At 35.5% G+C, this 13723-nt stretch overlaps 1 protein-coding gene across 1 annotated transcript; it reads right to left on the reverse strand.

The window, feature by feature from the left end:
* Positions 1-3841: 3841 nt before the first annotated feature.
* Positions 3842-5293, reverse strand: LOC129237174 (tigger transposable element-derived protein 1-like). The gene is made up of 2 exons (XM_054871680.1): positions 4969-5293; positions 3842-4632 (listed from the first exon to the last, which is right to left on the reverse strand). The coding sequence occupies exons 1-2, from the start codon at positions 5291-5293 to the stop codon at positions 3842-3844; spliced, it is 1116 nt and encodes a 371-aa protein (XP_054727655.1).
* Positions 5294-13723: the final 8430 nt, after the last annotated feature.

Raw genomic sequence — 13723 nt, forward strand, 5'->3', positions numbered from 1 at the left:
TGTGTGGCGTGGTTTGTAACAGATTGAATATACGTTTATATGTATATGTGTGTATGTATATGTCTATGTTATTCTTCAACTGCTGTTTGGAGCATAGGACATCAACCACTCTTCTTCTCCTTCGAACACGGTTTTGTGTTAAGCATCTTCGTGCGTTTCACTATAATACAAGAGACTTCATTTCAGCCTCTGTTGAGTGCCGCCAGGTGGCACGTCGTCTGCCATTTCCTCTACCAGTTTATTGAAATGGATTCCAGCGTGGCGCTTGTTTAGCGACATTGTCGTTATTTTTCCTTAGCGCGTGGCCAATCCATTGCCATTTCCTTTTTTTGATTTCTGATTTAACGTCAACCTGGTTAGCTTGCGCCAACAACTCGGCGTGGTTATTGTCCGGGGCCAAAAAATTTGCGATTTGTGAAGCGCTTCGTGATCTTCGCAGTTACTTTCCAGGTAGTGCAACCATATAATAGACTGGAGTTGAGGTTCGAGTTGAAGATGCGCCGCTTGATGTGAAGGCTGATACTGTTGCTTTGCCACAATGGGGCGAGCAACGGAGCTTTCCTAGTTCTATATTCGATAACCACCTCAGAACCGCCGTGACCATGCAGCCAAGGTAACATAATTTGTCCCCGGTTTCGAACTGTTGTGCACCCACTATCAGTTGTTCCGGTATGGGGTCACTGAGATGCAGCGCTTTCCTTTTCCGTAAGTTGACTTTGAGGCCTTTTGGTTTCAACTTCTCCTGCATGGCTTGTGCCAGCAATTTGAGGGCACAAAGCTTGTATGCGAGCAAGCCGATATCATCAGCGAATGCCAGTTAGTTGGGGAATGTGTTATTGGATACTCCTCTGTTGGTTTTCGTTGCTAAAGGCAAGAAGAGAATTGGTGACAGGATGCAGCCTTGTCATACACCATTTAGCACGTGAAAAGGGTCCGACAATTTTCGTTTACGAAGGACGTAGCAACTTGCATCACAGTAACTCTCCTTTATAAATGCAAGAAGTTTTTCAGGGATACCTCTTCTCCTCAACGCAGCCCAGATGGGGTGTGTCGAAGATAGTGATCTTATCCTGGAGGTTTGCAATCGATTGTGTGTAAGAGGTGAAGGTGACGCATAGAGAAAAGCATTCAGAGGCTGTAGCCCAAGAACGATGGAAATAAGATTGCTCCCATCAGAGAGTGCGTGACGTCACACCGGTGCGAGTGCATAAGAGAGGTATGCAAATGCGAACAAGAAAGCAAGAAGAAGAAAGTACACAAACAACACACGAATAAATTGCACGAATTACACACAATGATTCCGTAAATTTCACTGACAGTAAAATAGCGGCACCATGATCGGTGCCACCTTATTATATCTCTCTATCGTGAGTGTTAGACCAATGACTGGCTCGCAGCGATTTTGAAGCAATCAGCCGATTTGCTGGGGTAACAAGGGATGTGGTTTGCTTACGACAAAACTTAGATTGGGTTGGGGATATAAGAAAAAAACGCAGCTCTAGCTTCAGATCATCGTTGCTGGCTGAACAACAACTGCTTGGGCGAGAGTAAAAACACGAGTGAAAAGAGCGGGAAGTCTGATGCCACACCGCCCTACATCAAATATCTTGGACTAACGATTGACCACAGGTTGAGCTTTAAGAAGCACCTCACATACGTCACCGGTAAAGCGGAGGCTTTAACTGCATTAACCCGGATTATGATGAAAACGAGCGGTCCTGAGCAGAATTTTCGAGAAGCTACTTAGCGTGGTATCATCTATCTTGCTGGATGCTGTACCGGCCTTGGTCGAGGCAATAAACTGCGACTCCTACATGAAAGGCATGAAATCGGTGCGCCGGTTATATGCCCTCAGGGTATGCTGCACATCACGCACCGTATCGGAGGATGGTGTACTAGTCATAGCGGGTACGCTACCGCTTAAGCTGACTGCATTCGAATTCGCTGATATAAAAATACAGCGAGCGAATTCAGCACAGCTGACCAACCGGAAGACTGAATGGTAGCGAAGCATCCGTACGTGGCAGGAGGATTAAAAAGAATTCTACGAACGGTCGATGGACGTATCGATTGATTCCGAATATCTTTAAATGCATAAATCGAAAACATGTACTGATTGACTTCTACCTGGCCCAAGCACTTAATGGACATGGATGCTTTAAATTTTGTCTGCATAGATTTAAGCATGAAGACGAACCGTAGTGCTCTTTAAGTGGCATCTTAGTTGAATATGCAAAGCATATTTTCTTTGTGTGCCGGAAGTTACGCCGACAATTTTGGTACGGATGGCCAAACTTTAGAATCTACCATCCTTGAAATTGACGATTTTTGTAATTTCTTTTGAGATTTCGAAAATGCGGAAAAATGGCAGCATTTATAATAAACCATTTCATATAATACTTTTGGTATATTTAGTGTGCCCAATAGCCGACACTTCGACCTAAAACATCTTTCGTGTCCCCACCCCACCATACTTGAAAACTATTTTCTTTCCGCATTACAAATTTATTGCGATGAAAATTGTCAACCGATCCTCGGCGAAACAAATTTGAACCGATTTTTAGGACCCTGGTATTTTGAGTTTTTAATCTGTGTAATTTCCGTCTGGATCTCGGATAGTTATACCCAGGGCATCGGTTTGTCCATAGGGTACGGACAGGCAAGATATGATTCGATACTTTGTTGGTTCCGATGTTGAATGGATCAAAAGTTTCTTTTAAATGGTTGGCAAAAGCGAGGGCTTCGCTGTCGGGGGAACCTGTCGTATAGGAGGTGGTTTTAAGTACCTAGAGACCTAACTTTATACTCATCATTTCTATTTGGATCGACATTTTTAAGATAGTCCCCAAAGGCTTCTTCTTTCAACTAAGATCATTTGTATTTAAGTCCCTTAACAGCTGTTTTATCACTCGGATTTGTTCTGTTTTGCCCAATCCTTCTCAAACGCCTTTAATGTTGCACTTCGTCACTAGAAACTTCGTCAGAATATGGTGAATTTTCCCCTAGCTGTATTTGGTAGGTGAAATTCTCCACAGCATCATCTAAATCTCTTTTTAAGTAAATTTACATGATGAGATTTTTGTGGCACTCGAACCAATTGTGGAAAAAATCTAGGTTTAAAATAATCACATACGATTTGCAGCAACTTTTTAGCACCTGCTACCTGACGTACTTGCAGCTCTACTAACTATGTATATATGTGTGTATGTATGCATGTATGTATGTATGTATGTATGTATGTACCTGTTAATCAAATACATAGTTGGCGAATACCATCCTTGGCACGACTCTGTTGCAAAACATATATTTTGAGCTAATTTTAAGAAATGAGTGGCCCCAGTTTGCTCTGACCTTAGTTCATTGTTATTGCTATGGCTGTTATTGTTTTTTTTTCCTTTACTCTAAAAAAAAATCCCTTTGTTTGAATTCTTTTTAGCGGAAGACGTAAACGGACGACAAATGACGCAGTACAGGTAACCCTCCTACAACGCGATTAATTGGTTCCTGAAAAACTCCGCGTTGTAGGAAAATCGCGTTGTAGGAAACTTTTTTTTCCTCCATTTTTCCTTTTCTTAAACAATATCACGCAAGTAACATTTTAAAGTTTTCTCAGCCGAATTAATTATATTAGACCTTTCATCGAATAAAAAAAATTTATTTTTTCAAAGATATTTTTCTATTTGTCTATTTCAATATAATAACATAAATTAATTCATTTAATTAACCAGCAAAAAGCAATTCATTTATTTAAATAACATAAAACTAAGGAAAATAAAATCTGGGAAAAATAGACACGGATTTTCAAATCTACATATTTCAGAGGATTTTAAATCTCAACCTTCTACAAATCCGCTCCCTCGTCCTCACTTATTATAATTTGCTTCAAACGTTTTGCTCTTGGTCGTCCTATTTCAAAATCCGAGCTTGACCCACTATCACATTGATCCGGTTCAGCTATTATTGCTGGTCTTAAAAAATCTTTTATTGATGTCTGCTTTGTCCTACTTCGTAAATCTTTATAGATTTCCTGAGGATCGTTTTCCAAAACATACTCTTCCAACTCCTTCGCCAGATTTAAAAGTTTCTCCACACTTTTTAGCGAAAAGTTTTTGATTTCGGTGTCAGAGAGGTCGTCAGAGCTTTCTTCAATCGATAATGCTTCACTTGTCATTGCTGCTAAATCTACTTCATTTAATTCGTCGTCCACAACTAATTCTCGAATATCAGCCACATTTATTTCGTCAAATCCATCGCCTTTTATTACGTTTGCCAGTCTCACTACGTTTTCATATTCATCCTCAACGAGATTAACAACAGTTTCCTGTACTACAACCTCTGGCAAAAGTGCTTTCCAGCAAGCTCTCAGTGTTGATTGACGAATGTCTTTGAGTGATTTGCCGACGATTTCACAGCAATCTAAAATTGAGAACTGTTTCCAGACTTCTTTGACCGTTATATTCAATGATTCTATCTTCTCTAATATTAATTCAAATGATTTGCGTATGTAGTATGCTTTAAAGTTTGATATTATTCCTTGATCTAAAGGTTGTAATATTGATGTAGTATTGGGCGGTAAAAACTCAACTTGAATATTTGGATGACTTAAATCAGTTGCATGAGCTGGTGCATTATCTAAAAGTAGCAAAACTTTGAATGCCAAGTTCTTTTTTTTTAGATAGTTTTCTACGTCGGGAACAAAGCAATGGTAGAACCAATCATTAAATAGTTTGGCAGTCATCCATGCTTTTTTGTTCGCTCTCCAATACACTGGAAGATTGTTTTTATTGTTTCCTTTCATGCAACGTGGATTTAATGACTTGTTAATAAACATTGGTTTTGTTATAAAATCACTAGATGCATTACTGCAAAGTAACAATGTTATTCGGTCCTTAGAAACCTTAAAGCCAGGAGCTCCTCTTTCGTTCCTCGAAATAAAAGTTCTTGATGGCATTTTTTTCCACCACAAACCTGTCTCATCAGCGTTAAATATTTGATCTGGCAAATAACCATGTTCTTCAATAATTTTTATGAACTGTTCAGGATATTTATTCGCCGCATCAGCATCTGCGGATGCTGTTTCACCCTGAATTTTCAAACTGTGTAGAGCATGCCGTTTTTTGAACTTTTCAAACCAACCTTTGCTAGCCAGCTGGTTATCTTCGTCGGTTGTTGATTGTCCTGTTTCCTTTAAATAATTGAATATTTTTAATGCTTTCTGTTTAATTATATTGCCATCCAAAGGCAACCGCCTTTGCGTCATATCTTCTATCCATACCGTTAGCGATTGTTCCATTTTTTCTATTATCTTCGTCCTTGGCCGAGAAGTGATTTTTGCGAGGACCGATGATCCGGATGATACCGAATTTCTAATTTTATCTTCGTTTTTTTTTTTATGGTTCTTATCGTGGACTCGTTTAATTTAAAATGTCTAGCAACATCAGCTATTCTCTCTTGATTTTGAATCCGATTCAAAATTTGAATTTTGGTTTCAATCGTGATAAACTTTCGTTTTAATGATGCGTTTTCCTTTGCTTTTGGCATTTTTATGGCCTAAATTACAAATTAATTAATTTAAGTTATAAAAAAAGTTTAACAGAAACTCACCGATTATAAAATCTATTTATCTTGATTTTTACAAAATTATTATTATACGAAAAATGGTTTCACAAACGTTTTAAAATTTGTTTCAACTCCTCTTCACGACTTACTGTGAATGACTAAACCAAATCAAATTTCCAAAAACATTCTCAAGAGCACTGTTGCCAATTTAGCTCTTTCAGAGCTAGATCTAGCTCTTTTTTTGAGGTGTTTTAGCTCTCGTTACTCAGAGGGAGTTGGCAACAGTGCTCAAGAGTTAATTTTCGGGGAAACCCCTTGTTTTATATAAAAACGTGTGTGTAAATGTTTGAAAAAATTGCGGTTTGCAAAAGTCTATAGTGCATACAAACATTCAAACACTTTTAGTATGTACATATGTATAATACAAACATATTATTATTTCTTTATGAGACTACGAATAATAGATATACACATATACACAAGTAATTTTTGATAATTGTGTGTTAATAGAATACAGTTTATAGAATATGTATTGTATTTAAAAAATGCTTAAAAATCGCGTTGTAGGAGTCGCGTTATAAGAAACATTCCGCAATTCGCAAACCGCGTTGTAGCGAAATCGCGCTATAGAAGTACCGCGTTATAGGAGGGTTACCTGTAATTACCGAATGCGGGCACGCATTCTTCCGCACAAGGTGACGCGACTGAACAAGTAGATCAATTGAGAACATCCGAGCCTAGGCGAATGCCGCAGACCTTATCACCGAGACGGTGATGCCTTCCAAGAATATCGACCAAAGGTTTGAAGAAAAATTAACCATGCGAAGTTCAGATGGTTAACCAATCCAGAAGTACTAACTATTTTATGGGTTTAACAAAGAGCTGAGCGTCAAACATCCGTGGTTTACAATAGACGGTCGTTCCAGTTGAAAAACGAATCAATTGAAAAACAATTACGTGATATTTCAATCTTTATATTTGAATGGGATGATGGCATACAAATGCAAACAGAGCGTAATGCATTTTCAATTCACAAAATAATTTTAAAAATTACTTGAATTAAGCAAAACCTGACATGCACCTGCTTTGTTTTTCTATTTAAGTTCTAGTGATAGTGAAGGGTATGAAAAAATATAATTTTAAGAAGGTACTTGAAAGTTCGCGGTATAAAAATATATAATACAAAAACAACAACAAAACTAAAAACGCTTCAAGGATATTGAGCGCAAAAGTCTGCACTCAAATCAAGGCAGGTGCAATACAAGGATCTTAGAACTATGATGCAATTAGCAAGGCATTGCCAAAATATAGGAAAAGCCTGGAAACTTCCACACTAGCAACGGTTGGGTTGCAAACTTAAAAAACGGGGCATGGAATATCCTTCAAGAATGAAAAAAAATTTGAACAATTTGGAACTGCATTGTTGAACACATTCCGAGGTAGTGCAAGGCGCCATAATTGCTTTAGTAGACACTTGGTTGTCAATGAAAATATTGGTTCGAGTATTTAAGAGGAGTTAATTTCAGAGCCAATTCAGCTGATTTGTTGTGGCTTAGATTTAAGGTTGAAATGAACTGCAGTAATTAGGGAGTCTGAAAGACTTTTGGAGATCAAATTGCAGACAAAAGACAGCCGATACTACTCCTTTCGCCATTTTGGACCCATCAGAACTAGAAATTGTATGGATGGTGTGTGGATTCTTAACCGTTCTGCCATCAATTTTGCTCTATAATAACGCTAGGCATTTTGCCAAATTTTACTTGTAAAATTACGTAGTCTGGCTTTCCAATTGAATCCTCATACCTGAATGAATTAAATATATTACATACTTCCACAAATGGAAGCTAAAAATAAACTTCAATAAAAGCGAAACAACTATTGTTTAAGGAATACGTAAAAACTTATTTCCAAATGTTCGTAAATATGAGCCTCAAATTAAAATAAATGGACTCAACATAAAATACAAAGAACAAATTAAATACTTGAGCATAATTTTTGATAGCAAATTCACCTTTGTAAGACATGTAGATTTCATTTAGACAAAAGCAAAAAAAATGTTCTTTAGCTATTGTAATTTAGTAAGAAGGCAAGGTGGACTATCGAACTGCATTAAAATAAATATTTACAAACAAATAATTAGACCAATCATATCTTATGCTCATCCGATATGGTTCAACATTTCGTCGAACCAAATGGAGAGACTAAGACGATTTGAACGATATATTTTAAGAATTTGTAGCGGTCTTAACCGCCAACCTTACAGAAGTGGTACTTTTCGGAAAAGAATTTTTAATAAAAGTTTATATATTATGAAAAATGTAAAATATCACGCATAGACTTTTTCTTAATGAAATCGTCAATAAGATTTGTTGATAAACTGACATTCATAGAAAATGAACTGATAAACAAATATCTGTCAAAGGCAAGGGAAATAGCATTACCTCTAACGGAAAAACATTTATCACCAATATTTTTAAAAATACTAAGAAATAATAATATGTTATTATACATAAAAATAGTAAAGCAATATACTCGTATTATCATAGGCGATACAATACTTACAACTTCAACGATGAAAATTTAGCTTATAACATTGATCAATTTATAGCCAAATAAATTACACTGTGCGACGGTGATTTTATACTTTTATGGAGACCTAGCATAACTTGTGGCTATAGAAAAACTAAACAAAATGGTATAGGAGAAATTTCCAATACACCCCCAAAATCTCATTTTATGGCCATAAAACCCTTTTTCAGTAGGTTGATGTGAAGAATCACTCCTAACTTCGCCAATTTCCATCCGATTTTGAATTTGTTTTTTAGTTCGAAAGAATAAAAACAAGCCTTTTTGGCAGTTTGTTGAAAATTTTTCTGAAATGACAACTGACGAGACTGTAAGCGGAAGTATTTGGAATTTTTTTTATTTTTTCTCTATTTTTTTAACTTTGACGTAATTTTTACGGTATTGTCCGATATTGAGGATTTTTTTTAGTACACTACTGTTATAGTAAATTTAATTTTGCGTCGAATGAGCTATATTTGACTGTAATTGAATTAAAATTAATAGAGTTGTGTGAGTTTTAAGATTTTTTTTTTTTTTTACTAATTTGGTATGTAGGTATAACTTACGCTAAATGGGAATAAGGACGTGTTTTGATGCGTTATAGATACGTAATATTTATTGGAGTATATATGTACTGTACTGCATACAACAGAACTGGTTAAAACTTACGAAAATATCTGACATATTATAGCACATTTTTTTTCAATAGAAATATGAAAAAGCTCCCAAGTGTGCCAAAGTTCACATTGTACATTGATTAACAAAAGAAGTTTGTTATTATAATTTAACCTTATTAAAACGTCAAAGTTTTATTGTTTGTTTCATTAAAATTTAAGAGATATAAATCAAAACGTTGCCAGAAAAGTCGAATTTCTCAATATTCTCCGATGATGTGGCATCATCAGCCTTATCATAAACCAGATGATTGTTATTTTTATAAAACGGACGTAAACGGTCATCATCATAAAGCTCGAAAGCACATAAAGTATGCTGATGTTGCAACTGTTAAGAACCCCGTAGTCTTGGACGATATAATTGACTCAACTGCAGGTCATGAACTGAAGGAAGTTCAACTCATTGCTGATGATGATCAAACTGATAACAATAAACCTAATAATGAAGAGTACTTTCCGTCTGGTTCTAAGTCTTCAGAACGAAACGTTGTATCAAATTCAGATTTTCAGGATCTTTCTCGTGATTTACTTCTATCGGGAAGACAATGTGAAACGCTCGCTTCTCGATTTAAACAATGGAATTTAGTTGATGACGACTTCAGATGAATGATGATGATCGAATTTCTTACAGAGAAGTACTCAAAACTGATGAAGAGAATGACAAATGTACCGTACCATACTAAACTCCAAAGGGCCGTTTCCAATGCATTTTTAAGTTTGGAACCAGTTCCGTTGTGTACTGCACCGTACCGCACCGTACCATACCGTACAATGCTGCACTGCACAATACTCCAATAAATATTATGTGTTTATAATGACACTTGTTATCATTTCCATGCTTCGATGCCTACATACCAAATTAGTAAAAAAAAAAAATAAAATCTTAAAACTCACACAACTCTATTAACTTTAATTCAATTACAGTCAAATATAGCTCATTCGACGCAAAATTAAATTTACTATATTATAACAGTAGTGTATTAAAAAAAATCCTCAATATCGGATAATATCGTAAAAATTATGTCAAAGTTGAAAAAATAGAGAAAAAATAAAAAAAATTCGAAATACTTCCCTCTACAGTCTCGTCAGTTGTCATTTCAGAAAAATTGTAAACAAACTGTCAAAAAGGCTTGTTTTTATTCTTTCGAACTAAAAAAACAAATTCGAAATCGGATGGAAATTGGCGAAGTTAGGAGTGATTCTTCACATCAACCTACTGAAAAAGGGTTTTATGGCCATAAAATGAGATTTTGGGGGTGTATTGGAAATTTCTCCTATACCATTTTGTTTAGTTTTTCTATAGCCACAAGTTATGCTAGGTCTCCATAAAAGTATATTTAATTTTTTTTTTGTTTTGTCACACAGTGTTATAGAAGTTTAATATACGTTATCGCCTTTTTAAGCCCTTTTTGGGAGAATATAAATAAGTTTTGAAATTATGCCAAAGACATTCCAAACAATAATGATAACCTATTGTATAATCAAAAGAAAAATAAGTTTTAAACTCCTAAATAAATACAAATGTATGTTAGGATAATGCTAAATAATCTAATTTTATCATAACTTTGTAAACTCCTATGTTAAAATGATATTGGCCAATAAATGAATTATTCATTCATTAAATGAATGGATTAAAAAAACTTTCAGAAAATTTCAGAATTCCTGGTACAGTTATTGCAAGTTCAGCATGGAGTCCAAACCAATATGGTCGCTTAAGTGAAAATTTACGAGGTTTACCTTTTTTTAGCGGCCACCGTAGCCGAATGGGTTGGTGCATGACTACCATTCGGAATTCACAGAGAGAACGTTGGTTCGAATCTCGGTGAAACACCAATTAATGAAGAAAACGTTTTTTCTAATAGCGGTCGCCCCTCGGCAGGCAATGGCAAACCTCCGAGTGTATTTCTGCCATGAAAAAGCTCCTCATAAAAACCAATATCTGCTGTTCGGAGTCGACTTGAAACTGTAGGTCCCTCCATTTGTCAAACAACATCAATTCGCACACCACAAATACAAGGAGGAGCTCGGCCAAACACCCAAAAAGGGTGTACGCGCCAAATATATATATATATATACCTTTTTAGAATTGCACTGCATTTCGTACGCTGTAGAAATTATAATTAAGTTTGATAGAGTCTCTGCTTTAAAATAATTAAAATTTTTGGCGAATACCAAGTTTTTATAAATGGGCGAATTTACAAGCTTGGAGAAGCACGAATGCGACCATAAAACTGAAAATGCCTTTAGATTTTATAAATATAGAAATTTTACTGAATATTGCCTGCACAAAAAACTAAAAATCGAAATGTTGAAAAACAATTTTTTGTCCCCGTCCGCCCACTGTGTGCTGTTCTCTTTCTTGTTTGCCACTTCCATTCAGAGAAATATTACGTCACAGCCAGAAATACTCTCAAAGATATTGTATTCTTACCTAGGTACCGTTATGCTTGGTCTTAATTTTACTAACTACTTTAGTACTATTTTTCTTCTACTTTAGTACTATTTCTCTATTTCTTTAGTCCTACTTTAGTATTATTTTTTACTATTTTAGTACTATTTGTCTACTACTTTAGTGCTATTTTTTTACTACTTTAGTACAATTTTTCCACTACTTTAATATTATTTTTCTACTCATTTTGTACTATTTTTTTAGTACTTTTTTACTATTTTTCTACTACTTTAGTGCTCTTTTGCTATTACTTAAGTCCTACTTTAGTGCTATTTTTCTTCTACTTTAGTACCGGTTTTCTATTACTTTAGTAGTATATTTCCAATACTTTAGTACTATTTTTCTACTACTTTAGTGCTATTTGCCTATTACTTTAGTACTGTTTTTCTACTGCTTTAGTACCGGTTTCTACTACTTTAGTACTATTTTGTTGTTAGTAATATTTTTCTATTACTTTAGTAGTATTTGTTTACTACTTTATACTATTTTTGTATTTCTTCTACTTTAGTATTTTTGTATTTTTCTACTGCTTAGTATTATTTTTCTGCTAATTTACTTTAGTGCTATTTTTCCACTACTTTAGTACCGGTTTTCTCTTACTTTAGTACTATATTTCCACTACTTTAGTACTACTTTTCTACTAATTTAGAACTATTTTTCTAATACTTAAGTGTCATTTTTATACTACTTTAGTACTATTTTGCTATTACTTTAGTCCTACTTTAGTATTATTTTTTTACTACTTTAGTACTATTTTTCTACTACTTAAGTGCTACTACTACTACTAATTTAGTACTATTTTTCTACTACTTTAATACCATTTTTCCGCTACTTTAGTATTATTTTTCTACTAATTTAGTACTATTTTTCTACTACTATAGTATTACTTTTCTACTACTTAAGTACTATTTTTCTACTGCTTCAGTACTATTTTTCTATTACCTCATTACTATTTTTCTAGTTTTTGAGTACTACTTTAGTGCTATCTTTCCTCCACTTTAGGAGTATTTCTCTACTACTTTACTACTATTTTTCTACTACTGCGTGGAAAAATCGTAGTACCTGCAACTATTTGCCTTTTATGCAACACGGCACAGTTGTATTGAAAATACAATAGGTTTCATTCCTTAGAAGGGTTAGTATAAACTTAAGAGCATTTGATTGCGGGATAAAGAAAAAATTGCTTCCGAGAAAATGCCAAATGAATTTCCATTCTACTTCCTAAAACCGATTTATTTCCTTCCGCTAATTCCATTTACAAGAATAGCAGTTACACCGATATTGTTTTTGCATGAGAATGTAAGCGAACAAACAGAGCAAAAACAACAAGCAGGCCACTTTGCTAATCAAACAGAAAGTCCCAAAATCAGCTGCTCTAGTCCAACCACCTTGAATGACACCGCCTTTAACAACTCAGTCGAAGATAGTTTTCTGCTCGTTAACTTTACCTGCGCAACAATGGCCTTATAAAATTTATGTATGGACAAAATTTGCATACCAAACGGAATTCCGCGGAAAAGAGTTTTACTTGAAAAGGGCTTCAGAATTCTTACGAGCGTCATTGTTGTGGGTACGGTAAGATACCTTAAAGTAAATGAAGTTAAATTGAGTGAAAGTAAATAAAAATCATTTAGTGCCACCGCTACAAAATGTGGATCTTGAACGATCGTAACTTCAACACAATTAGCAAACCCCTAAGTATAAGCGAATTCGAGCTTCTGAAACCAACAAAGAAGACTAAACGAAGTGAGAATCTAAAAGAAACGGTCACGGGTCATCTGATCGCGCATTCTACGCGCATTTAACCATTAGCTAGGCTCAAGGTCAATCGTTTGACGTGGGAGTTTTTAATCTGGTGTATTTATGAGGTACGCTCACAAGTCAGGTAACCAAAAAATTAATTTCCTTCAATTTGCTGAAGGCGGGAAAACAAAAATATTCGCTACCACAAAGCAATTGAATAATAACCCACCTAATTTTCTTTAAAGTAGTTGTAGTAGTTTTGAAATCTTAAGTGTTGACTCTCAAGGATGGTGGATTTACCAAGTTTGCTCTTTCACTATGGTGAAAAAGAAAATTGTGAGGGGAACTTCGACTGCCCCATCACTTGGGACACTCACTACCCACACAATCTCAGTTTTTTGTAAACACATCCCAAGTGACGCAGTTGGCTCTGTCAAATTCGCTCAGAGCCGAATAACGGTCTGCTAAAGAGCACACCTCTAAAAATTTGTTCACCATGGTTGACTTCTTTTGCGCTTAGGTAGGGCCCTAATACTTAAACGATGACTGATAAAAGATTCTGCGGAAGATTTTTGGACCTTTGCACGAGTATCGTAGGGCTGTATCTTCGGCGATATAGACATAGTGCAGCTAATAAAAATCCACCGACTCCGCTGGCTAGGTCATGTCGTTCGAATGGATACAATAGCTCCGGCTCTGAAAGTATTCGATACGATACCAGCTGGTGGTAGCA

This window comes from Anastrepha obliqua, chromosome 2 (assembly GCF_027943255.1).
Source record: "Anastrepha obliqua isolate idAnaObli1 chromosome 2, idAnaObli1_1.0, whole genome shotgun sequence".
In the NCBI taxonomy this organism is placed as follows: Eukaryota; Metazoa; Arthropoda; class Insecta; order Diptera; family Tephritidae; genus Anastrepha; species Anastrepha obliqua.

Bases quoted from the DNA above. Each gene is read 5' to 3' on its own strand.
- LOC129237174 (XM_054871680.1), bottom strand. From the start codon at position 5,293: ATGGAACAATCGCTAACGGTATGGATAGAAGATATGACGCAAAGGCGG. The intron at 4,633-4,968 runs GTTTGTGGTGGA...TGCTACTTTTAG, and splicing joins ATTTAACGCTGATGAGACAG to ATAATGCACCAGCTCATGCA.